At 36.5% G+C, this 25,494-nt stretch overlaps 1 protein-coding gene across 5 annotated transcripts in view; it reads right to left on the reverse strand.

Moving 5' to 3' along the window:
* Positions 1-3,725: 3,725 nt before the first annotated feature.
* Positions 3,726-25,494, reverse strand: part of TINAG (tubulointerstitial nephritis antigen) — a 167,208-nt gene continuing 145,439 nt past the window's right edge. For all 5 annotated transcript variants that reach the window (XM_021665438.2, XM_021665437.2, XM_021665440.2 and 2 more), the window contains one exon: positions 3,726-4,378. In XM_021665438.2, the coding sequence (XP_021521113.2) occupies positions 4,222-4,378 (157 nt within the window). In that variant the 3' untranslated portion in view covers positions 3,726-4,221. The remainder of the gene's footprint in view (positions 4,379-25,494) is intronic.

The raw sequence follows: 25,494 nt of genomic DNA on the forward strand, positions 1-25,494 counted from the left end.
AAATATAATTTACTTGAATATGCTATTTTCAACTGAAACCCCTTAATTCTGTCATTTTATTCATCTTCCATTCTACCAGTAACCATACCTCTTTACTATACTTGTCAAAGTCTTGATTGTGTTCTGCATATGACACATAGCACTTATTTATGCCCTAACCTCTTTGAGTCTGGTCTTTGCCTACAACGCTACCTTGTATAACATTCTGAGAAACTGGTGACAGACAACTCATCCTAGATAAATTATTACTCCCCTTTTTGTAACCTGCAATTGTTATCAGTTTGTACATGTTTACATCCACATTTCTTCATTCCTTAAAGTGTCAGTGTTTTTATCTGTGAAGGAAGGGAGTAATATACTCCAATTCCTGAGAGGAAAGACTAGATTAAGTGATATAAAATAGATTCCTGGCTCATAATAAATGTGCAATAAATAAATAAACGATTTTTAGTTTTTAAAGTGCAGTTTCTACTTCAGCAGTCAGGTCTATTCACTGTCTTATAAGTTTGCCTGGCACACTTAGGCTTTGGTGACTTTCCCCTACATAATTACCCCTATGACCGTTTACAGTCTCCTTAAAGAATCAAATTCTAATTATTCTTCAAAGTAATGATCTTATTATGCCTCCTCCTTAAAGCCTTATCCATTCTGCAGTGAATGAGCTATTCTTCCTCTGTAATCATAACAGATAAAGGTATAATCTGTATCACTCAGTTGACTCAGATTCTGTGCTTTGTTACAAATGGTTCCAGAGTAGGCAATTTGTCTCTCTACCTAGAGTCTAAGCATCTTGAAGGCAGAAGGAAATGTGTCTTCTCTTTATTATCTTCTGTTCTTTAGAACAGAACAATTATCTGACTATCTACCACTTGTTCCTACATGCCCCAAATGCTCCAGTCATTGTAGTCGTTTCAGCAAACCTGCCATGACATACTTACATATTTGGTCATGATGTTCCTACAATGTCCTTCCTTCTGTATTCATTTGAACTGTTCCTTTCAAGTCTCATCTTCTCCATGAAGTCTACTCAAATATTTCAATCCCCATATTCTTTCTCCTATAAAATCCTACAGTTACCATTATTACATGTTCACTACAAGGGCCATGGCATGTACTTCTGAATCTTGTATGGTGTTTGACACTCTAAGACTTAATGACGAATATTATTGGTTTATTTTAAAAATATTTTTTTATTTTCTCATATTTTTATTTTATAAAAGTATAGCCTAACAACATGTAAACTATTATTACTATAAGAAGGAGTCAGAGAGAGAAGACTATGTTCTAGGCCTATGGTTAATAGGAGTAACACACCCTTTACCTCATAAGGATGACAAATTAACATATAATTATTTCTTAAAAGATGTTAAGTCAAAATATATCTTAAATGGGTAAAATATTTCACTAATGTGATATAAATTATTTCCCTTTCAAATATGCCAGAAACTTAAGTTTTATATATGTGGATTTTACTTTTAAAAAAAGTTTTACCAAATTGCACTATTACAGAGATTTGCTTTTTTCCTAGGTTAGTCATCTTTTCATAATGATTCATAATGTTTTACAGACTCCCTTAAAATCAGAATCCCTTTTATAAGAACCATTTTCAGGGGAAAAACACTTTTGTGCATTTCCCATCAATTGTAAATAGATTCAAAGTGGTTGTTGAGATATGTGGGTTTGACATCATCCTTCAAGAGAGAAGGATCAAGGGAAGAAAATGAAACATACTTTTGTGTGCTAATGGTCTTGCTCTGCATTTATCAGTTTAACACCACGTGGCTCTTAATGTAAACAGCTTCTAAAGATGTCCATTTATAGGAAAATACTTTAGAACCTATTAGAAAGGCAAGAGTTATCTGGCCAATAATGAATTGTCTAGCTAATAAAGAACTACCTAGCCATTAATGGCTGTTGCAGAAAAATGTCAACAATATTGACTTATTTGTTTGCAATAGCAGCAGGACTATGTCAAATCTGTTGTTATTCTAATCTAGAACCACATTGTACAAAGTAGGGGTTGGCCAACTCTAGCCCATGAACCAAATTCCTCTTTTTCACCTGCTTTTGTAAGTCGTTGTATTGGAACATAGACACATCCATTCACTTATATATTGTCTATAGCCATTTTCACAATACAGAAGCAGAGCTGTGTAGTGCAACAGAGACAGCAATATCTGAAATATTTGCTATCTGGCCCTTTATACAAAAGGTTTACCAAACTCTACTTTAAAATATATTATGTAAAATTCTTAATCTGGGGTTCACCTGATGAATACATGCCATCTTTATCCTTATCCAGGGATTTGGAGAATCAATGAAAAGGACAATGGGACTGAAAATGTACATTTGTAATGAATTAACTAGTAATTCTTATCATGTATACATGGCTACTGTTGTAATTTCCAGTATTATTATTATTCGTCAAATTTATTAAGCCTCTATTATGTGCCAAGCATCTTATATGCAGTATCTCATGTATTATACACAGAAAACTTTGCAACATACTCTGTATTATAATGTCAATTTTTGAAATGATGAAACTGAAGAGCAAAGAGCTAAAGTAACTTGCCCAGAGTTACACACTAAGGAACAGGTAGGGCAGGAGTCAAAATCCAGATCTATTCAAACTTAAAATTTATATTCTAAACCCTATGTTCAGAAGACAACCCTACAAACTGGGAGATAAATAAAGGAATATAGAAAACTCAGTTTCTGACTGATCCTGCAATAGGCTGTCTAAACAGTTGTTTATATTACAGACAAAAGAAATGCATCTGGAGAGTAAGCATATCTGAAAACAATAACTTAAGCATACACTTAAAATAACCCTGTATGGGCCGGGTGCGGTGGCTCACACCTATAATCCCAGCACTTTGGGAGGCCGAGGTGGGTGGATCACGAGGTCAAGAGATCGAGACCATCCTGGTCAACATGGTGAAACCCCATCTCTACTAAAAATACAAAAACTAGCTGGGCATGGTGGTGTGGGCCTGTAGCCCCAGCTACTTGGGAGGCTGAGGCAGGAGAATTGCTTGAACCCAGGAGAGGGAGGTTGCGGTGAGCCGAGATTGTGCCATTGCACTCCAGCCTGGGTAACAAGAGCAAAACTCCATCTCAAAAAAAAAAAAAAAACAACCCTGTATGATATATATATACACCTGAATATGTGTTCTGAGCCAGGGAATCAGGAGTGGCCAATCTGGAGATTGTTCCTTGTCCATGAGGAGCATCTGAGCCTTCATCCCATCCTGTGTAACACAGGTCATACAGGGGATTTGGGCCCTGAGTTTTGGATTAAATGAAGGCTGTCACGTGGAGGTCATTAAGGGGAAGGTATTAGGTGAAAATGCTACATAAACCGCATGCTGTTTGTAAATGGTTGTCATTTTCCTGTCCAGTCCACTGCCACTTGGCTGTGCTGTTATCTTGTACAGCCCCCTACTGCTGGACTGTAGGAAGACAGATACATAAGCCCTACCACCAATGGACTGTATGTAAGGTGTATATCTTGTCCAGCCTGCTGCCATTGGACTGTTTCTGTATGTAAGGCAGTTCTTCTATCCAGCCCTCTGCTATTGGACTCTCTTCCCTGTATATAATCCCCTAATAAAGCCCCATGTCTCATTAGCCGACTGTGGGTCTCTTCCTGGTATCTTGAACCTGATGCCTTCCTTATTGAGGTTAATAGGGGTTCGGCACAGCATCACACATTGACTCTGGGAGGCACTTGAGGCATTGTAAATTTATTGTTCTATGTAATTTCCAAATCAACCTCTGAACTGAGCTCCATTATCCACCACTTTTTACAAATGAAAAGAGAAAAGGTTAGGTCACTCTTTGAAGGTCACGGAGAAAATAACAACAGGTCCTCTGTCAAATTACTCTATAGTGTTCTACCCATTAGTCAATAAACAATACCTACACAACAAAAGCTTTCAACAACTTTTAAGTTTCTCACTCATAAATATGAGCAGATATCTAAGACACATTAGACATTAAGAAAATATTTTAACCTAAAAACAAGTAACAAAAAGGAAGTAATCAAACAGATTGAGGGAGCAAGAGGGTGGAATAGACAGCTCCACTGACTGTCTTCCATCCCCACAAGCACACCAAGTTAACAACTATCTACAAAGAGAAAAACACCTTTATAAGAACCAGAAATCAGGTGAGCATTCATCACCAAAATTCATGTGAGTGTCTGGTTTTAAGTCTGTATCACTGAAAGAGGCACTGAAGAGATAGAAAAAAGTTTCGTATCGCCGACACCGCCACTCTCCCACCCTGACGGCAGTGGCAGTATGGTGTGCAGAGCATCTCTGGGTATTGGGGGAGGGCACAGTAATTGTGAGGCGTTGGACTCAGTCCTGCTGTCCTGTTAGAGCAAAAAGGAAAAGTTAGCCATACTCTGTTGCTGCCTGCCTATGGAGAAAGCATTTAAACCAGCCGTAGCCAGAGGGAATTGCTGATCCCAGATAACCAAACTTGATTTCCTGGAAATCTTATTTTCATGGGCTAAGTGCTTCCTGCTCTAAATAAACTGGAAAAGCAGGCTAGCCCATAAGTACTGTAACTCTTGGGAAAGTCCTAGTGCTAAACTAGCCCCAGAGACAGTGGACTTGGGGGGCATATGACCTACTAAGATACCACTTGGGGTGGCTAAGAGAGTGCTAGCATCACCCTTTCTCTTGCCCCAGCTGGCACAGCTGATGGCTCCAAAAGAGAACCCTTCCTTCTGCTTGAGGAGAGGAGAGGGAAGATTGGGGAGAACTAGTCTTGCATATTGGATACCACCTCAGCCACAGCAGGATAGGGCACCAATCAGAGTTCTGAGGCCCACAATCCAGATCCAGATCCTGAATGGCATTTCTAGACACACCCTGGGCCATTGCCTTGAATTTTGAAAAGGTCCAGTGCTGGCATCATCTACTAGCTAAAGAGCCCTTGGGCCCTAAATAACTAGCAGTGATAACCAGGTACTAAAGCTGAGGGCCTTTGGTGAGCCTCTGAGACTTGCTGGCTTTAGCTGAGACTCAGCACATTTCCAGTTGTGGTGACTATGAGGCAAAAGTTTTCTGCTTGAGAAAAGTAGAAAGCAAAGTAAAGGGGGCTTTGTTTTGTACCTTGGGTACTGATACAGAAGGAGGGCAGGGAGGTGTTGGGAGGAGAAGGCAAGTCCCTGGCAAGGGCCCAACCCCTGGGCCTTTGCCCATGAACCTAGATGAAGACAGGCACTCCTGCCTTGGTGCCCAAATGTTGTATTTCCCAAGACCACCCTGGCCTGCCATGCCCCTATTCTATGCCTACAAAAACCCCGAGACCCTAGCAGGCAAACACACAGGTGGCTGGACATCAAGAAGAGCACATCAGTGGAGGAACACACAGGCAGCTGGACGTGGAGAGGAATGCACTGGCATAGGAGCACACTTGGCACAAGAACATACCAGCAGCACACTGGCAGGCCACTGACAGGTGGAACAATGTGGAGTTTGACTGGGGCAGTCAAGGGAGAGCCCAGGCTGCCAAGTGGGCTGACTCCAGGGGAAAACCAAGTCGCTTCTGGCTCTGCCTTTTGCTGAGAGCTACTTCCACTCAATAAAACCTTACAGTCATTCTCGAAGCCCACATGTGATCTAATTCTTCTGGTACACCAAGGCAAGACGCCGGGATAGAGAAAGCCCTATGTCCTTGCAATAAGACAGGGGTCTAATTGAGTGGACTAACACAAGCTGCTGATGGACAGCTAAACTAAAAGAGCGCCCTGTAACACACGCCCACGGGGGCTTCAGCTGTAAATATTCATCCCTAGACACTGCCATGAGGTCAGACCCCACAGCCTGCCCATCTATATGCTCCCCTAGAGGTTTGAGCAGTGGGGCACTGAAGAAGTGAGTCACACCCTTATCGCATACCCTGCAAGTGGGACAAGGGAACTTTTCCCATTTCAATTCGAGCATGGCCACAGGGGAGTAGAGCACCAAGTCACTCTTGGGGTCCCTGATTTCAGGATTTGAATTTAGTACAGCATCTTTGGACCTATCCTGGACCAGAAGGGAGCCCACTGCCCTGAAGAATGAGCTCCAAGCCAGACAATAATCACCACAAGTTTACTTCAGAGCCCTTGGGAAGCATCTTGAGATGTGCCCTGGGCCAGAAGACAGCTCACTGCCCTTGGACCTTAAGAGAACATCAGCAGTAGTGTGACAGTACTCACTGTGGCCTGGGTGGCAGTGGCTACAGGGTGAGTCTCCTCTGCCTTTGGAAAGGGTGGAGAAGAGTGTGAAGGACTGTCTTGTGGACTGAGTGCCAGCTCAGCCACAGTGCAATAGAACACCAAGTAGACTTCTAAGATTTTTGACCCTAGTCCCTGTCTTCCAAATGGCACCTTGGACCTTGGACCCACCTGGGTCCTATGGGAACTTGCCACCCTGAAGGGAAGGACAGTTCACAGTTTTGGCACCTGCTGATTGCAGAGCCCCATGGCCTTGAGCAAACATAGGCAGTAGCCAGGGAGTAGTTACAGGAGGCCTTGAGTGAGACCCAGTGCTGCACTGGCTTGAGGTATGACTCAACATAGTCAAAGTGGTGGTGGCCACAGGGATGTTTGTGTAACTCCATCCCCAGCTTTAGGTGGCTCAGAATAGAAAAAGACTCCATTTGTTTGGAAGAAAGCAGAGGAAAGAGAACAAGAGTCTCTGTCTAGTAACCCAGAGAATACTCCCGAATCTTGTCCAAGACCATCAAAGCAGAACCTCTACAAGTCTGCAAGAACTAGTGTTACCAGGCTTGTGGTACTCCCTAAAAGCAGATGTGGCTTACGTCATAACACCCAAGTTTTTTTTTGTTTTTTGTTTTTTGTTTTTTGTTTTAGAATATATGGAAAGCATTCCCAAGAGAAACAGGTACAAGCAAGCCCAAACAGCGAAGACTACAGTAAATCTCTAACTTGTCAATGTCCATTCACCAAAGAACATCTACTAGCATCAACACCATCCCAGGAAAATGACCTCACCTCAGGAAATAAATAAGCCAGTAGGAACCAACCCTGGAGAAGCAGAAATATGTAATCTTTTGAACAGAATTCAAAATACCTGTGTTAAGTAAACTCAAAAATATTCAAGATAACACACAGAAGGAATTTAGAATTCTATCAGGAAAAAAAAGATATTGAAATAATTTAAAAGACTCAAGCAGAAATTTTGGAGCTGAAAAATGCAATTGGCATTCTGTAGAATACATCAGAGTCCTTTAATAGAAGAATTGATCAAGCAAAAGAAAGAATTAGGGAGCTTGAAGACAGGCTATTTGAAAATACAGTCAGAGGAGACAAAGGACAAAAGAATAAAAACAATGATACACACCTACAGGATCTAGAAAATCACTTCAAAAGGGCAAATCTGAGTTACTGGTATTAAAGAGAAGGAGAAGGTAGATAAGGATAGGAGTACAAGGTTTATTCAAAGAAATAATAATAGAGAACTTCCCAAACCTAGATAAAGATATCAACATCCAAATACAAGAAGGTTATAGAACACCAAGTAGATTTAACCCAAAGAAGATTACTTCAAGACACTTAATAATCAGTCTCCCAAAATCAAGCATAAGGACAGAATCCTAAAAGCAACAAGAGAAGAGAAACAAATAACCTACAATGGAGTTTCAGTATATCCAGCAGGAGACTTTTCAGTGGAAATCTTACAATCCAGGAGAAATAGCATGTCATATTTAAAGTGCTGTAAGAAAGAAAAAAATTACTTTAGAATGTATATCCAACAAAAATATCCTTCAAACATGAAAGATAAATGAAGAGTTTCCCACATAAAGAAAAGCTGAGGGATTTCATTAACACCAAACCTGTCCTGCAAGAAATACTAAAGACAGTACTTCAATCAGAAAGAAAAGAATGTTAATGAGCAATCAGTAATCACCTGAAGGTACAAAACTCACTAGTAACAGTAAGTTCCCAGAAAAACACAGAAACATTTTAACATTGTAACTGTGGTGTATAAACAACTCATTTCCTAAGTAGAAAGACTGAATGATGAACCGATCAAAAATAATAACTACAACAACTTTTCAAGATGGGTGGTATGATAACATATAAATGGAAACAGCAAGAAGTTATAAAGCAGGGGACAATATTAAGGCATCAATTTTTTAAGTAGTTTTCTTTTTGGTTGTTTGTTTATTCAAACAGTATTAAGTAGTTATCAGGTTAAAATAATGGATTAAGAGATAGTATTTGCAACTCTCATGGTAACCTGAAACCAAAATACAATGGATATACAAAAAATAAAAAGCAAGAAACTAAATCATATAACCAGAGAAGATAACCTTCACTAAAAGAAGACAGAAAGACCACAAAACAATGAGAAAACAAATAACAAAATGGCAGGAGTAAGTCCATACTTAACAGTAATAACATTGAATGTAAAGGGACTAAACTCTCCGATCAAAAGACATAAAGTGGCTAAATTAATTAAAAAATAAATATTGTCCATTTTCTACAAGAAACATCTTGCACCTAAAGACACATATAGACTAAAAATAAAGGGATGAAAAAGCATATTCCAGGCCAATAGAAACACAAAAATAGCAAGAGTAGCTATATTTATATCAGACAAAATATATTATATATTATATATAAATCTATTATATATATTACAATAATATAATATATTACATATAATATATATTATTTCAAGACTGAAATTATAAGAAGAGACAAAGAAGGTCACTATGTAATAATAAGTGGCCAATTTAGCAAGAGGACATAATTTTAAATATATATGCACCCAAAATGGAGCACTCTGATATAGAAAGCAAATATTACTAGAGCTAAAGAAAAAGCTAGGCTTCAACACAATAATAGTTGGAGATTTAGACACCCCACTTTCAGCATTGGACATATCTTTCCAAAAGATATAGACAGAAAATAAACAAAGAAACATCAGACTTAATCTGCACTATAGAACAAAAAGACCTAACAAATATTTACAGAATATTTTATCCAAGAGCTGCAGAATATGCTTTTCCTCAGCACATGAATTATTCTCAAGGATAGATCATATGTTAGGTCTCAAAAAAGTCTTAAAACATTCAAAAAATTGAAATAATATCAAGCCTATTCTCTGGCTACCATCAAATAAAGCTAGAAGTTAATAACAAGAGGAATTTTGGAAATTATACAAACACATGGAAATTAAATATGCTTCCGAATGACCAATAAATTAGCGAAAAAATTAAGAAGGCTATTAAAAAAATTTTTAAACAAATAATAATGGAAACACAACATACCAAAACCTATGGGATACAGCAAAAGGAGTAATAAGAAGAAAGTTTATAGCAATGATGTGCTTTCATCAAAAAGAAGAAAAACTCCAATTAAACAATCTAACAATGCATCTTAAAGAATTAGAAAAGCAAGAGCAAACCAAATTCAAAATTAGTAGAAAAAAATAATAAAGATCAGAACAGAAATCCATAAAACAGAAGTGAAGCCAACAATACAAAAGATCAGTGAAACAAAAAGTCAGTTCTTTGAAACATTAAACAAAATTGACAAACCTTTAGCCAGACTAAGAAAAAAGAGAAAAGATCCAAATAAATAAAATCAGAGATGAAAAAGCAGACATTTTAACTGATACTGCAGAAATTCAAAGGATTATTTGTGGCTACTGTGAGCAACTATACGCCAATAAACTAGAAAGTCTAGAATAAATAAACCGATTCCTAGACACATACAACCTACTAAGATTGAACCAGAAGAAATCCAAAACCCCAACTGACCAACATCAGCTAATGAGATCAAAGCTGTAATAAAAATTGTCCCCGGAAAGAAAAGCCCAGACCTGATGGCTTCACTGCTGAATTCTACCCGACATTTAAAAACAAACTTATACCAATCCTACTCAAACTATTCTGAAAAATAGAGGAGGAAGGAAGATTTCTAAACTTATTCTACAAGGCCAGTATTACCCTAATACCAAAACCAAAGACACATCAAAGAAAGAAAACTATAGGCCAACATCTCTGATGAATATTGATGCAAAAATCTTCAAAAAATACAGCAAACTGAATTCCACAATACATTTAAAAGATCATTCATCATGGCCAAGTGGGATTTATCCCAGGGATGCAAGCATTGTTCTACATACAGAAATCAATCAGTTTGATAGATCATATCAAGATAACAAAGGATAAAAACTATAAGATCATTTCAATTGATGCTGAAAAACCATTTCATAAAATTCAACACTGCTTCATGACAAAAGAACACCTCAAAAACCTGGTTATACAAGGAATATACCTCAACGTGATGAAATCTATATATGACAGACCCATAGGTACTATCATTCTGAATGGGGAAAAGATGAAATTCTTTTCTCTAAAATCTGGAACACAACAAGGATGCCCACTTTTGCCACTGTTCAATATAGAACTGGAAGTCCCAGCTAGAGCAATCAAACAAAAGAGAAAAAAAATAAAAAAATCCCCATTGGAATGGAAGAAGTCAAATTATTCTTGTTTGAAGATAATATGATCTCATATTGGAAAAACCTAGACTCCACCAAAAAGCTATTAGAACTGATAAGCAAATTCAAAAAGTTGCAGGATACAAAATGAACACTAAAAAATCAACAGCATTTTTCTATATACCAACAGTGAATAGTGTGAAAAATACATTTAAAAAGTAGTCTTATTTATGATAGCCACACATAAAACTAAATTTCTAGGGATTAATCAAATAAGTGAAAATTTTCTATAATAAAAACTATAAAATATTGATGAAAGAAATTAAAGAAGACACAAAGAAATGGAAAAGTATTTTATGTTCATGGATTGGAAGAATCATTATTATTTAAATGTCCATACTACTGAAAGTGATCTACCCAAAGCAAGATTCAATGCAATCCTTATGAAAACACAATGACATTCTTCATAGAAATAGAAAAAAGAATCATAAAATTCATATGAAAGCACAGAAGACCCAGAATAGCCAAAGCTATCCTGAGCAAAAAGAACAAAACAGAAAAAAATCACATTACCTGACATCAAATTATACTATAGATCTATAGTAAACCACACAGCATAGCACTGACACAAAATCAGACCTATAAACCTATGAAAGAAAATGGAGAACCCAGAAACAAATCCACACACCTATAATGAACTCATTTTTGACAATGAGGCCAAGAACATACACTGAGGAAAAGATAGTCTCTTCAATAAATGGTACAGTGAAAACTGTATATCCATATGCAGAAGAATTAAACTAGACCCTTATCTCTCACCATATACAAAAATAAAATCAAAATGGATTAATGACTTAAGACTTCAAACTCTGAAGCTACTATAAGAAAACATTGGGGAAATTCTCCAGAACATTTGTCTGGGCAAAAAATGTATTAAGCAAAACCCCAAAAGCACAGGCAACCAGAGCAAAAATGGACACATAGGATCACAAAGTTAAAAAGCTTCTGCACAGCACAGGATACAATCAACAAAGTGAAGAGACAACCCATAGAATGGGAGAAAATATTTGCAAACTACTCATCTGGCAAGGGATTAATAACCAGAATATATAAGGAATGTAAACAACTCTATAGGAAAACAATATAATAATCTGATCAAAAATGGGCAAAAGATTTGAATAGACACTTCTCAAAGGAAGACATACAAATGGCAAACAGGCATATGAAAAGATACTCAACAGATGAATGCAAGCCAGAACTACAATGAGATATCATCTCACCCCAGTTAAAATAGCTTATATCTAAAAGACAAGCAATAACAAATGCTGGCAAGGATATGGAGAAAGAAAACACTTATATACTGTTGCTGGGCATATAAATTACTATAAATACCATGGAGAACAGTTCAGAGGTTTCTTAAAAAAAAAACTTAAAAAGAGCTACCATATGATCCAACAATCCCACTGCTGTGTATATATCCCAAAGCAAGGAAATCAGTATGCTGAAGAGATACCCCAAGTTTGTTGAAGCACTGTTCACAATAGCTAAGATTGGGAAGTGACTTAAGTGTCCATCATCAGATGAATGAATAAAGAAATATAGTACATATAGACAATGGAATACTATTAAGTCATAAAAAGAAATGAGATTCAGTCATTTTCAACAACATAGATGGAAGTGGAAATCATTATGTTAAGTGAAATAAGCCAGGCACAGAAAGACAAACATCACATATTTCTCACTTATTTGTGGGATCTGAAAATTAAAACAATTTAACTCACGGATGTAGAGAAAAGAATGATTACCAGAGTTGGGAAAGGGTAGTTAGGGTTGGGTGGGAGGCAGGGATTGTTAATTGGTATAAAAATGAACAGACACTTTTCAAAAGAAGACATATATGAGGCCAACAAATATATGAAAAAATGCTCATAATCACTAGTCATCAGAGAAATGCAAATCAAAACTACATTGAGATACCATCTCACACCAGTTAGCATGGCGATCATTAAAAAATCTGGAGACAACAGATGCTGGAGAGGATGTGGAGAGATAGGAACACTTCTACACTGCTGGTGGGAGTGTAAATTAGTTCCATCATTGTGGAAGACAGTGTGGCGATTCCTCAAGGACCTAGAAATAGAAATTCCATTTGGCCCAGCAATCCCATTACTGGGTATATATCCAAAGGACTATAAATTGTTCTATTATAAGGACACATGCACACATATGTTCATTGAGGCACTGTCCACAATAGCAAAGACTTGAAACCAACCCAAATGTCCATCGGTGATAGACTGGACAAGTAAAATGTGGCACATATACACCATGAAATACTATGCAGCCTTAAAAAAATGATGAGTTCATGTCCTTTGCAGGGACATGGATGAATCTGGAAACCATCATTTTCAGCAAACTGACACAAGAACAGAAAATCAAACACTGCATGTTGTCACTCATAGGCGGGTGTTGAACAAAGAGAGCACATGGACACAAGGAGGGGAGCATCACACACTGAGGTCTGTTGAGGGGAGACTACAGGAGGGACAGTGTGGGGTAGGGAGGTTGTGGGGGGAGAACATGGGGAGAAATGCCAGATATAGGTGATGGGGATGGAGGCAGCACACCATATTGCCATGTATGTACCTATGCAACAATCCTGCATGTTCTGCACATGTACCCTGAACCTAAAGTGCATTAAAATAGATATTTAAAAAACACAGAATAATAAGGCCTACTATTTGATAGAACAGAGTGATTTTGGTCATTAATAACTTAATCATACATTTAAAATAGCTAAAGTAATGTAATTGGATTGTTTGTAACACAAAGGATAAATGTTTGAGGGATGGATAATCCATTCTCCATGTTGTGCTTATTTCACATTGCATGCCTGTATCAAAACATCTCATGTACCCCATAATTATATATACCTACTATGTACCCACATAAACTAAAAATTAAAAAAAATTATTTTAAAAACAGTGAGTGAGGAAAAAATTTTAAATATCAATAATTACTATACTGGGAAAGTAAGAAAAGATGCTTTATCTATGAAACACAAACAGAATGTTAATTTTTCAAAGAGGGATATCCATATCACAGGAACTAGCTTCCAGAAAATAAAAATATGAGAGAACAAGTTCACTAAGAGAAGTAGAACAAATAAATAATAGCAGAAATACAGAAATGAAAATAACAAAAAATTAATATTATTACAAGATTAGAACACTCAATGCATTAGTATTGCCAGAAATTATCAAATAAATAATTTAAGAGTTTTTCAGAACTGATGGTTATGTTTCCAAAATGAATAGGGCCCACTGAGTAACCAGCATAGTGAAAAAAGACTCATATTAATACACATTATCACTAAAATTCACAGGACTAAAGATAAATAGAACTAGAACACTTCCAGAGAGAGAGAAAAAAATGAGTTCACATTTAAAATGCTTTACAACAGAATAACACAATTTCTCAGCAACATCAGAAGTTTAAAGAAAATTGAACAAGGTATTCTTTATTTTCTACATGAATTGTAAATTCTGGGAGGCATGTTAAAGATTTTCACTAGGATTTTCATGTTGCTAGTTTCTTTGTGTATTAACAGTTTTGCCTTGACTGTTTTGATCCTATTTTCTTTGTTAGATAAAGTTTTATCTGTCATTTCTTCACGGTTTGTTATACCTTGGCTTTTTCATTACATATTCTTTTTGTCCTTTTTAAATCATTGTACACTGAATTCAACTTTAATATTAGTAAGGTCACTCCTATTCTGCAATGTAGTGCATTTTTTAGATGTTTTGCCACCTTGTAATTTTCAATTCTGATTTTTTATTTTAGAACGTCTTAAGAACACTAATTAAATATATTTGACCATATATTTCTCTAGCAATATCAAAAACTTAAAAGTGTCCCTGACAGTTCACAAACTCCCCCAACTCCCACCAAAAAATAATGAGAGCTTTAATTTTAAATTTCATAATAAAGTGTTCCTATTGGCTTTAAAAAAAAAAAAAACCTGAAAATATTTCAGCAAGTGGGTAAAAGATCTTATTGTTGTTTTAGAATAATGATTCTGGAACTAATGAGTATACATAGTACATTTGAGAACTGATTTTGGAGGGTGTGGCAATTCTTGCTAAGTAGTGATTGTAATAGTTTAAAGGAGAGATGGTAATTGCTTGACCTAAGGCTGTTCGAGTGGGCATTGAGAGATGATTAATTGGGTAAGAGGCCAAAGAAGGTGGAAGTGGGAGGCTGTCTAAAATGATGTTGGGATTTCTATCTTAGTTAACTGGGGAATGATAATGGCATTAATTATCATAGAAAATGATAGCAAAAAATAATGTTTGGTCATATGTTGATTTGAAGTATCTCAGGAACCAGCACTTTACCTTAGAGTTTCAAATAGAGGTTAGTAAAGTAATGAATCAATCTTAACTTAAAATTTTCCTCTGGTCCTCCCCTGACCTAGTAACTGGATTCAGTAACTAGACCTTTACCCAACTGATCCTATTACTAAATACCCATTAGACTTTTCTCTAATTCTGAAGATTAAGATGCTTCCTCTAATCTTCAGAGTTCATTGAAAATATGCTACCTGTTAATCTCAGCTATGGTCTGAGTGTTATGTGTTTCCCCAAAATTCATATATTGAATTCCTAACCTCTAAGGTGATAGGCTTAAACAACAAAAATATAGTGATAGTACTAAGGTGAGAGTATTAAGAGGTGGGCTTTGGGAGGTGACTAGGGGAATCTGCCCTCATGAGTGGGATTATTGCCCTTATAAAGAGGCCTGAGAGAGCTTGTTTGCCACTTTCACATGGAAGGACACAGTGAAAAAGTACCGTCAAATGGGCCTCACCTAACGACAAATCTACCAGAGACTTGGTCTTGGGCTTCCCAGCCTCTAGAACTGTGAGAAATAGATTTTTGTTGTTCAGAAGTTACCCTGTCTAGGATGTTTTCTTATAGCAGCTGAAACGGACTAAGACAATCTCCTAATCCTAACTCCTAATTTTTATGGATCTCTTGTTATCTCCTGACCAGTATCAGTTAAGATTCTTGGATATAAGCAATGAAAGCCAACTTGAGCTAACATATCGTATATAGTAACATAATAATAACAGGAATTACAAAGACTAAGTAGGAAAGCCACAAAATCAGACTTACAAAAGGGTCAGACCCCAACAAAGGCTGTGCAGTAAGAACCACACTCCACGGCCAATAAAGGGTTGACTAGAAATCAGCTTCTGTCCTGCTGCTGTCATGATGCTGCAGAACACTGCAGCTACTGGCAAAGACTTGGAAACCCCACTCCAGGGGCTGACGCCAATATTGCTCTGTGAATATTATCTAAACTCACTCTCATCTTTCGCTCCAGGTCCAAATGCCTGACAGGTGTTTGTCGTGGCTATGCCTAGGCCACATATTTTTGTCTTTGTTGTCAGGTATGGAAATAGAGATGACTAGCCCTCTTTGACTTCCTTAGCGAAAGGAGGGCACTGTGTCCCATTAAATTATTCAACGAATACTAATTGAATATACACTGTGCACCATTTCTAAGCACTAAGATACAGTAGTGAACAAAATAAACCAAAATCCCTGTCCTCATAGACTTGTAGAATGACAATGAAAGGAAGTTTTGGACATATTATTGCCTGAAGCTTATTTTCCAATCTGCTATGAAACAGTGTTGGCAAAGATTCAAACTCCAAACAAATGACTGATTTTTTGAAGTCTATGTTTCCTAAAAATTGGGGTAAGCTTCAGGGTTTGAGACACTATCTAATAATGGATAAGACGTAAAAGTTTGGAAAGCCTAAAAAGCAGACACTTAATTTCTCAGCTTGACGCTTAAAACAAGCTTAGCCCCCTTGACTCCTGACTCCACGTCTCATGTAAATCCTATCCTAAGTCCGTAAGGGGTGAGTAGTCTCTGTTTAACTTGTATGATATGATTAAAATTTGAACCAGCCAGACGTATTTCTTTTGAATATTCAACCATTTTTTAGTTCTTATTTTATATGTACGGGCAAATTATCAAATCCTCTACAAATTGATCCTTATCTATGTAGGTTCAACTCTAGAGCTTCCGGTGGGAGAAACTCTCAGTCATCCCTCACCCAATCTCCCAGCCGGAAAGAAAAGTGTGATTGGTTAATTGCTTCAGAACATTCAGGCTCCCTTACACAGTTATAAGAGATATTAACACTTAAATGTTGTGTGCAAGGTTTCTAATCCCAGTCCCCTGCAACAGTGATGCTGAAGTACATAATTAGTAATGAAGTATCTCACAAAATAATGATATAATGAAGGAGGGTGAAGTATAGACTTAGTCATAGTAATAATACTTCAAATGCTTAAGGGGTGAGTAGCCTTGGAGACTGGACTATGAGCCTAACCAGCATGGATACTGTGATGGTTAATACTGAGTGTCAACTTGGTTGGATTGAAGGATGCAAAGTATTGATCCTGGGTGTGTCTGTGAGGGTGTTGCCAAAGGAGATTAACATTTGAGTCAGCAGTCTTGGGAAGTCAGACCCACCCTTAATCTGTAGGGCACCATCTAATCAACTGCCAATGAATATAAAACAGGCAGAAAAATGTAAAAAGGCGAGATTGGCCTAGCCTCCCAGCCTACATCTTTCTCCTGTGCTGGATGTTTCCTGCCCTCAAACATTAGACTCCAAGTTCTTCAGTTTTGAGACTCAGACTGGCTCTTCTTGCTCCTAAAGCTTGCAGATAGCCTACTGTGGGACCTTGTGATCGTGTCAGCTAATACTTAATAAACTCCCCTTGATATATATATTAAGGGGAGTTTATTTTATATATATATATATATCCTATTAGTTATATATATATATTATCCTATTAGTTATATATATATATATATAATATATATATATATAAAATATATCTCCTATTAGTTCTGTCCCTCTAGGGAACCCTGACTAGTACAGATACCTTGTCTATATGGGGAAAAGCATTCCAACTTTGAAGCAGCTCAATTTACAAATGAATTTCTGAAAGGCAGTCTTTCACTATTCTTCTTTTCAAGATTGGTCTTACAAAAGTTCTTACCTTTACAAAACAACCGAAACCTTCAAAAGGAAAAAATAAGTGTTTCTCAGGTCCAGATGTCAAAATAACCGCAAAGTCTCAAACTGTGACTAAACCTCGTCACAGAAGAAAATATAAGTCTCCTAGGAAACCTGCCTGAGCCAGAATTATCATCACTTTTTAACTGCTGAAGATAGTTCTACACAGCTCACAAATTTTCACCTGTGGTAAAATATTACTTTGAAAACCTTTATAAGCTACTACAAACAAGGTAAAATGTAAAGTGAATGCATTAATTTGTTAAACAATTAATTATGGAGAGCCAATTACAGGCTAGGAACTGTTCTGGCTGAGTGTACTATATCAGCACTAATGATACTGACCAAGCCTTTGCTTTCTAGAGCTAACAGTAAATGGAGAAAAATGTAAAGCAGACTTTTAATGAGGAGGCATGAGTTGGGGGTGCCACATTATATAAGGAGGAAAGAGAAGATGTCTCAGAGATGACACTGGAGCAGAGACTTGTGAAATGAAGGAGGAAGCCAGGGAGCCAGTCAAACAATTGTCTTAAAGGGATGGAGAGAGTAGGCCATGTGAACCCACTGGAGCACGCACACCTTTGGTACATGTGACACTGGTAGGTATTGAGAGCCACCTGGTGTAGCTCTAGCAGAGTGAGTAAGCAAGAGGAGGCAGACATCTCACCGACGGATGTAACAAGGCTAGAGCATTCAGGGCTGTGTAAACACAGTAAGGACTTGGGATTCATTCTAAGTGAAATGGAAAGTATGACAGTGGAGTTTCAACAGATAAGCAACAGAATCCGACTTTCTTTTAAAAGGCACCACTATGAGACCTCTGTGCAAAGATGTGAAAGAGCCCCTAAGATGTAAGACTATTCCTATAAAACAATGCTATTATTTGCTAGTTATAATTATTTCTCTTTAATTAATTTTGTCGACCTTCCCTTTTGTACATTTTTGACATGAGGGATCATAAAGCTTACATGATGTTCTGTTGATGCCAACAATAAAGCAAAGTATCTTCTTTGTTTCCAAGCTGTCATTGATGTAATTATTTTTTAGTCTCCCAAAATTGTTGTGTTTGAACTCTAGACCTGATCTGATTTTAAATAAGTTAATGGAAAAAATTACCACAAAATTCTGTTGTATGAATACATTCCCTCTAAATACTATATGTCTCCCAATGCAACAAAGAGTATTTTTCTTTGCATTCAACTAAGAAAAAGCATCAGAAATATTGCTGACTTGTGATCTGAAAGGGGAAGAATAACAGATTAATAGATAAAGAAGAGATACTTTCTAAAAGCTTCAGTATGCATGGGAGGGGCATCTCTATCATTTGTGTATGGGTCTGCCCTTCAACCACCAGTTCATCAGATGGTCTGACCAAAACTCTTAAAGCTCAGTTCCTGGGATGGATCATAAAACCCAGGTCTAAATCTATTAGCCTTAGCATTCTACTGGCCACAGTGATTGGTTCAGAGGAAGTCACATGACAAGGACAGTCAAAGCAGATCTCAGGAATTATGGACAGCTGAGAGAAAGTGTGCCTCTGTTTCCACTGAACACAAATATATAAATTGGTATGACTAGAGCTGCTGCAGTAAGGCAAAACCTTACAAAAAAAAGAACAATCTAGAAGTGGAACTGAAAAACTGAAAGAGAGAAATCAGACCTTGGTATTATTATTTGAAACTTTGCTTTGGGCTACACCTAAAGGCAGTGTTCTCAGCATCTCACTTTATGTGACCCATAAAATACATATTCTTGAAGCTACACTGGGCTAGGTTTTCTGGCACTTGAAACTGAAACTATGGTAATGGATATATATTAACTTCAAATAATCTTGAATGTGAATAATTAAATCAATAATACATAACACTAGATATTAGATTTTTTTCCATTAATATTACAACATGTCTTTTTATCTAGCAAATGAAAGAAATATTCTAAGATTTATCTAAATACAGAGAGAAATAAGAACTTAGAGACCTAGACTTATGGTGGAGTACTGGGAAGGGAGCAGGAAGAGGTGAAATGGGATTGATATGGGCTCCAAGGAAAAGAGAAAAGGGGAAACTGAAATTTTCAACTAATCAGGAAGTCTAAAAAGCATCAAGTTATAGAGAACAGTAAGTCAGAATATAAACAAGATGAAAAAGACCAAACAGACTCCTAAACCAGTATGAGAACATTTAAAACTTGTATTAAAAGGACCAGACTTGAAAAAGTGCCCAGGGACTTGGGGATTAGCTGAAGTGCTTTTTGTAGGTAACATTTGGAGTCAGCGTTAAGTGGAGAGGAAGTTAGTGAAGGCACTGAATAGACAAGAATATACTTGACAAAATAAAATATTCAGTTATGTATCCAGGCCAAGTAAAATATTCAGAATTCAGTAGACCTTCAAATCCCTAAGGCAACATGACTTTGAAAGGCGAAATATCTTCATGTAGAAAAACATTCCCTATTAATGACATGGTAATTCTCTATGACCTGCAACTGAATCAGTGAAAGCCATCAAAGTACAGGATGAAAGTTGTATTTCTCTGCCTCTCTCCCACTTATCCCCTCCCACCCTAACATAAATGTGTTTGGCATTAACTGGTTCACAATGAAAAATGAAGACATGAACTAAACTTACTGTAAATGTGCATGAGATTAAGGAAAAAGGTGAATACTCAGAAGGTATTGCTACATAGAAAGAAGCTCAAAGCTGTAGAAAGAACCACAGATACAGGTTAAAGCTAGACTCAGACACAACTGTGAGATGAAGATGCTTCGCAAAGTCATTTTCATGGTGCATGCCTGGACCGGCAGCGTCAATATTACCTGGGAACTTATAAGGCAGAACTACCAAATTAGAAACTCCAGGGAGAAGGCTCAGCACTTTGGTTTAACAAGGCCCTCAGATGATTCTGAGTTATATTAAAGTTTGCCACCTACTGCCTTTGCCCAGGCTCAGCGGGAGTCAATGAAGCCTTCCTCCGACAACTCAACCATAATCATTTTCTGAGCACATAATAACCCCAGTGAAGAGGATAGTAGTAGCCCCAAACTAAAACATGGTTTAGTAAGTCTTCAGCTATTTTTAGCCTCATAAATCCACTGACTTGCTGCAACACCAACCTGTCTACATGATAGTCCCTTAGAACAAGGCAGGTAAAAATAGGCAAGTAAATAAACACAGTATTGATACAAATTTTATAAAATTGGACTACTGCATAGAAGTTCGCTGATATATTAAAACTTGGTTTCACTAGGCTATATGCTACACACCTAGAGAAAAACTGATAATATAAAGTACCTATAAGAGCACCACCTCACTATGCCAGGAACACAACAAAACCATAGATAATAGGTTCCAAAATACCTCCAAAAGGTAAATTTTGATTCATCCAAAATACTTAAGATAGTTCATTATGCCACTTATTATTTGTTGAAATGTTTATACCTGTTTCTGTATTTCAGATTTACAATACACCAAAATGCACTCATAGAAAAAACAAATGATTCAGGCTGAAAGAGAGATAAACCTCTTGTGATTATAGCAAATGCCCTCAAGCAAAAAAAAAAAAAAAAAAGTTCAAAAGGTTAACAAATGAAAAAGCAAGAAAAAGAAAAAAGATAGAGTTTGCTGAGAAAAGAAAGAATCTTCAAGGAAGAGGTAAGAAAATTAAAATTAAGTTTCTTCTTTGGTATATTTTATTTTCATGAAAAACAAACATTACTGACAATCAACCACAAAAATATTTGGCAGTGTGGTTGATACATATGTAATTGTCTGCATTGTGTAAAGATTCAGATGTGCATGTGTTAAAACTTTTTATTTATTTTTAATTCTAAGCAGCAGTATATGTTGGAAACATATTAGAGATTTAAACTAGAAATCATACTAACTACACTGAAAAGAACAAGAGTCATCACAGACTTGTTTTGTGAAGGATATTAATGGTCATGGATTCAAATCTTCTCGCCAATGTAGAGACGCCTTTTCCAGCATCTGTGGTAAGTGATACCTAAGCCTGTGGTTGAACATAGGCAGAAGAGGCCGTTTGACCTCTTTTTAGTAATATGAATCATCAGAAGATTTTGTTTCACTCTTGGCTGATAAAATGCCTTGCTATATCATTTTGTCGATAATATTGCCATTTTAGATACCTCTTACAGTTTGGTCATAAGCTGACTGTCCTATAAGGTGATACATAGAATTAAAACAAGTATTCTGTTTGCATATTTTTATTCCTATGATTCATTTTATTTTCGTGCAATTCAGTCATAAATGGCCATAACTTTGGGGTGTATATGTGGCTACCTGAGGGTTGCTGGTGTTTTAAAAGCCCTAATAAATACCTTGAAACTAACATTCTCTTTCCTTATTTTAGTTCAGTATTCATCCAGCTTCGTGAAATATAAAATATTATTTGTCTATTACTCCAGATAAATGAAAATCTCCCTTATTGATAACACTTAACTATTTTAGTAAATGAAAATCTCCCTTATTGATAATAACACTTAACTATTTTAGTGGCACTCTTTCTGAATGTAATAGTCATAAATATGACTTTGAAACAGCATGTCTGCTAAGTCAGCAAAGAAACAGCCTGCCCTGTGAAGGTGAGATAAACTGCTAGCTGCCTCCCCATAAAAACAAGGACAAGCCATCACTTTAAAGCAGAATTTCTCCTTCTTGATAAGAATACATTGAGTGGTCTTATTAGTAAATAATGTCTATTTCATGAGAGTAAGGGGCATTTTTGTCCAATAGGAAGAACAAAATGTCAACTTTTATAGCCTGAAATACTACAATCACTTTGGTATGTAAAGCTAATTTCGGAGGAAGTGCTAAAACAATTTGCTCAAGGAATTTTGGAAAAGAAAAGGTCCGAGACTTCTAGTCACTCTCCATGAGATCCAATATCAGAGGGCTAACTGGGTGAATTCATTCATTCATTCATTCATTCATTCATCTATCCATTAAGGGTCAAACAAAATCTATGTGCTAGGAACACAGCAGGAAACGATGTCCCTGCCCTCATGGCTCCTGGCCAAGTCTGCTGGTACAGAAAGACACCAATGATGCACTTGAATGAGAGTAAGTCTGGCACTCAACCTAAGGGCCAGAGTGTACAGAAGGAGAGGTGATGTTAGCACACCAGCCTCCCTGGCACAGCGGTTGTATTTTGTGGAGCAGTAACTGGTATATCTTAACAGTTCAGAGCTGCTTATTAATAAATCAAGAATTTTATACTGACATAGTGCAGCCAAATTAAATAGAGGCTACCAAAAGAAATGGAAACCTTTTTTTTTTTTTCTGGTCAACAAGGGTGCTTTATTTTTTAGAAGAGTTTTAGTAGTCACAAACACTTAAAATTGGAAATTTTCACATTTAAAAATTTTTGAATTTCTGTATTGTCTTAAGAAAACAGAAGGTCCATGAAACCAAGCCAGTATCTCCTCCTGGCAACCATCAGCTGTGCTGCCCCTGGTTGTTTGGAGCACCTTTCCAGTTGGTCCCATCCTGAGCAAGCTCCGATCTTTCACTGGCCCGTGGAAAGATTTTATGACACCTGATTTAATTATTGCTCATAAAAGACTTTAATGCATCAACTAACCTCCTAATGAATTGGAGATGTGTAGAGGTTCCATGCATAGCAATCTCTAAAATGAACCTCATCACATAAATGCTACTCGGGCAGTAGCACACAGAAACAGTGTATAAAATGACACAGAAACTACAATTCAAAATTAATGTTGTCTTTTACCTGTTCTGGAAATTTTGGAAACTTCTTCTGTTGTTAAAAATGAACTAAAACTGGCACAGACATAGCCAAGGTAATTTGATAGTTGGTATAATGGTAAACACAATTCCCAGGAGAAGCAAAGGATGGGGTTTTTTTCTGACAATTTTCTTTCCTCCAACTATTTTAATTAATATCATTATATATTTTACATTAGGTCTCTGATCTTTCATGGGTCACAGTAATCCACGACAGCCAATGGGAAAACAATAACTAAACAGGTACCATGACACTGTTTTACCAAATTAAACCATGAAGAGTTCAAGGACAAAAATGACACTGAACTACTATCCAAAAAGATTGGCTTAAAAGGAAACTTTTTTTAAATGACTCAGGTCATCACTGTGAAAATTATTAATATTATAGTAGAATAATATTACCACCTGGAGTCCTGATACTTAAAGATAATTGAAATTGTTTATGTTGGTGGGCAAAAGATTTTACCTTCTTCCCCTAAAATAGTTTTCTAATTTCTGTGTCTTAGTCAGGAATCTACAAGAAGCAGAAAGGACCATGGTGAGCCATCATTTGCATAATGACCTTCTTTGGTTCTACCACATTCTACATTTCTTCTTATCTACAATGTTTACTGCTCTCTGGAGAAAGAACCTAGATTTTCTTTAGTAATTTTGATGAATGGCTACTAGCTGCTGGGGAGGACATACATAAAATTAAAATACAAAGTATGGGAAGCTTGAACTATTGGGAGGCATCTGTTATCCACATAATTTCCCTGTAATGCTGTAGTTCTGAAATGTCAAAAGCAGGCAAGGTCTCCAAATGACAACATTAGAACTTCCTTTATGGCTTTTTGTCCCAATAAATCTACTCATATTTTGGATATTATGATTTATAACATTGGTAGAGAACATAGAGAATATTTATAAAGGATGGAGACGATGTCTAAGATTCTTAGTAAAATATTATTTCCTTGAATTAGCCTTGAAACAGTAAAATCTATTCTTTTGCTTGTTTGGGGATTTGTGAGGATATTTTGTTTGTTTTTGAGATTTAATGAGATACAGTTGACAAAAATTGTATATATTCAATGTGTACAATGTGTTTTTATATATGTATACATTGTGAAATGATAATTATAATTGAGTTAATTAACATATCAATTATCTCACAAAGTTACCTTTTTTGTATAGTAAGAGTATTTAAGATATATTCTTTTAGCAAATTTCAAGTTTAAGTATACAGCATATTATTATTAACTATAGTCACAAAGGTGTTTATGGGATCTCTAGAACTTACTTATCTTGAAATTCCAAGTTTACCCACTTTGACTAACATCTCCCCATTTCCTCCATCACTTGACTCCTGGAAACCATCTTTCTACTTTCTGTTTCTATCAGTTCAACTTTTTTAGATTCCACATATAAACATGTGAAATCATTCAATATTTGTCTTTTTGCATCTGGTTTGTTTCACTTAGCACAATATCCTCCAGATACATCCATTTGATTGCAAAGGCAGGATTTCTTTCTTTTATTAAGGCTAAATAGTATTCCATTGCATACTACATTTTCTTTATTCATTCTTCTTCTCAGAAACACATACATTGATTTCATATCTTGGCTATTGTGAATAATTCTGCAAGAAATGGGATTGCAGATATGTCTTCTATATACTGTTTCATTTTCTTTGGAAATATACCTAGAAATGGGATTGTTGGATAATATGATAGTTCTGTTTTTAATTTTTTTAAGGAACTAGCATATTCTTTTTATAATGACTGTACCAATTTACATTTCTACCAACAATACATAAAGGTTCCCTTTTCTAAAATATCCTTGCCAATAGTTATTAATCTTTTGTGTGTGTCTGTGTGTGTGTGCATGCGCGTGTGCGTGTATGTGTGTTGCATGTAACCAGTTTCCCCAGCTCCATTTACTTGTGGGTCTATTCCTTCCATATTGTGTATTCTAAGTTATTTTGTCAAAGATTAGTTGACCATGTGCCTGTGGGTTTATTTCTGCACTTTCTATTCTAACCACCTGACTGTATGTCTGTTTTTATGCCAGGACCATAGTGTTTTGTGTACTAAGATTTGTAGTATATTTTTAATGTAGGCAGTGTAATATCTATAGTTTTGTTCTTGCTTTAGCTATTTGGGGTTTTTTGTAGT

The sequence above is a fragment of the Aotus nancymaae genome, unplaced genomic scaffold (genome assembly GCF_030222135.1).
Source record: "Aotus nancymaae isolate 86718 unplaced genomic scaffold, 86718_ANA_hifiasm-v0.15.2.pri h1tg000040l, whole genome shotgun sequence".
NCBI classification, from domain to species: Eukaryota; Metazoa; Chordata; class Mammalia; order Primates; family Aotidae; genus Aotus; species Aotus nancymaae.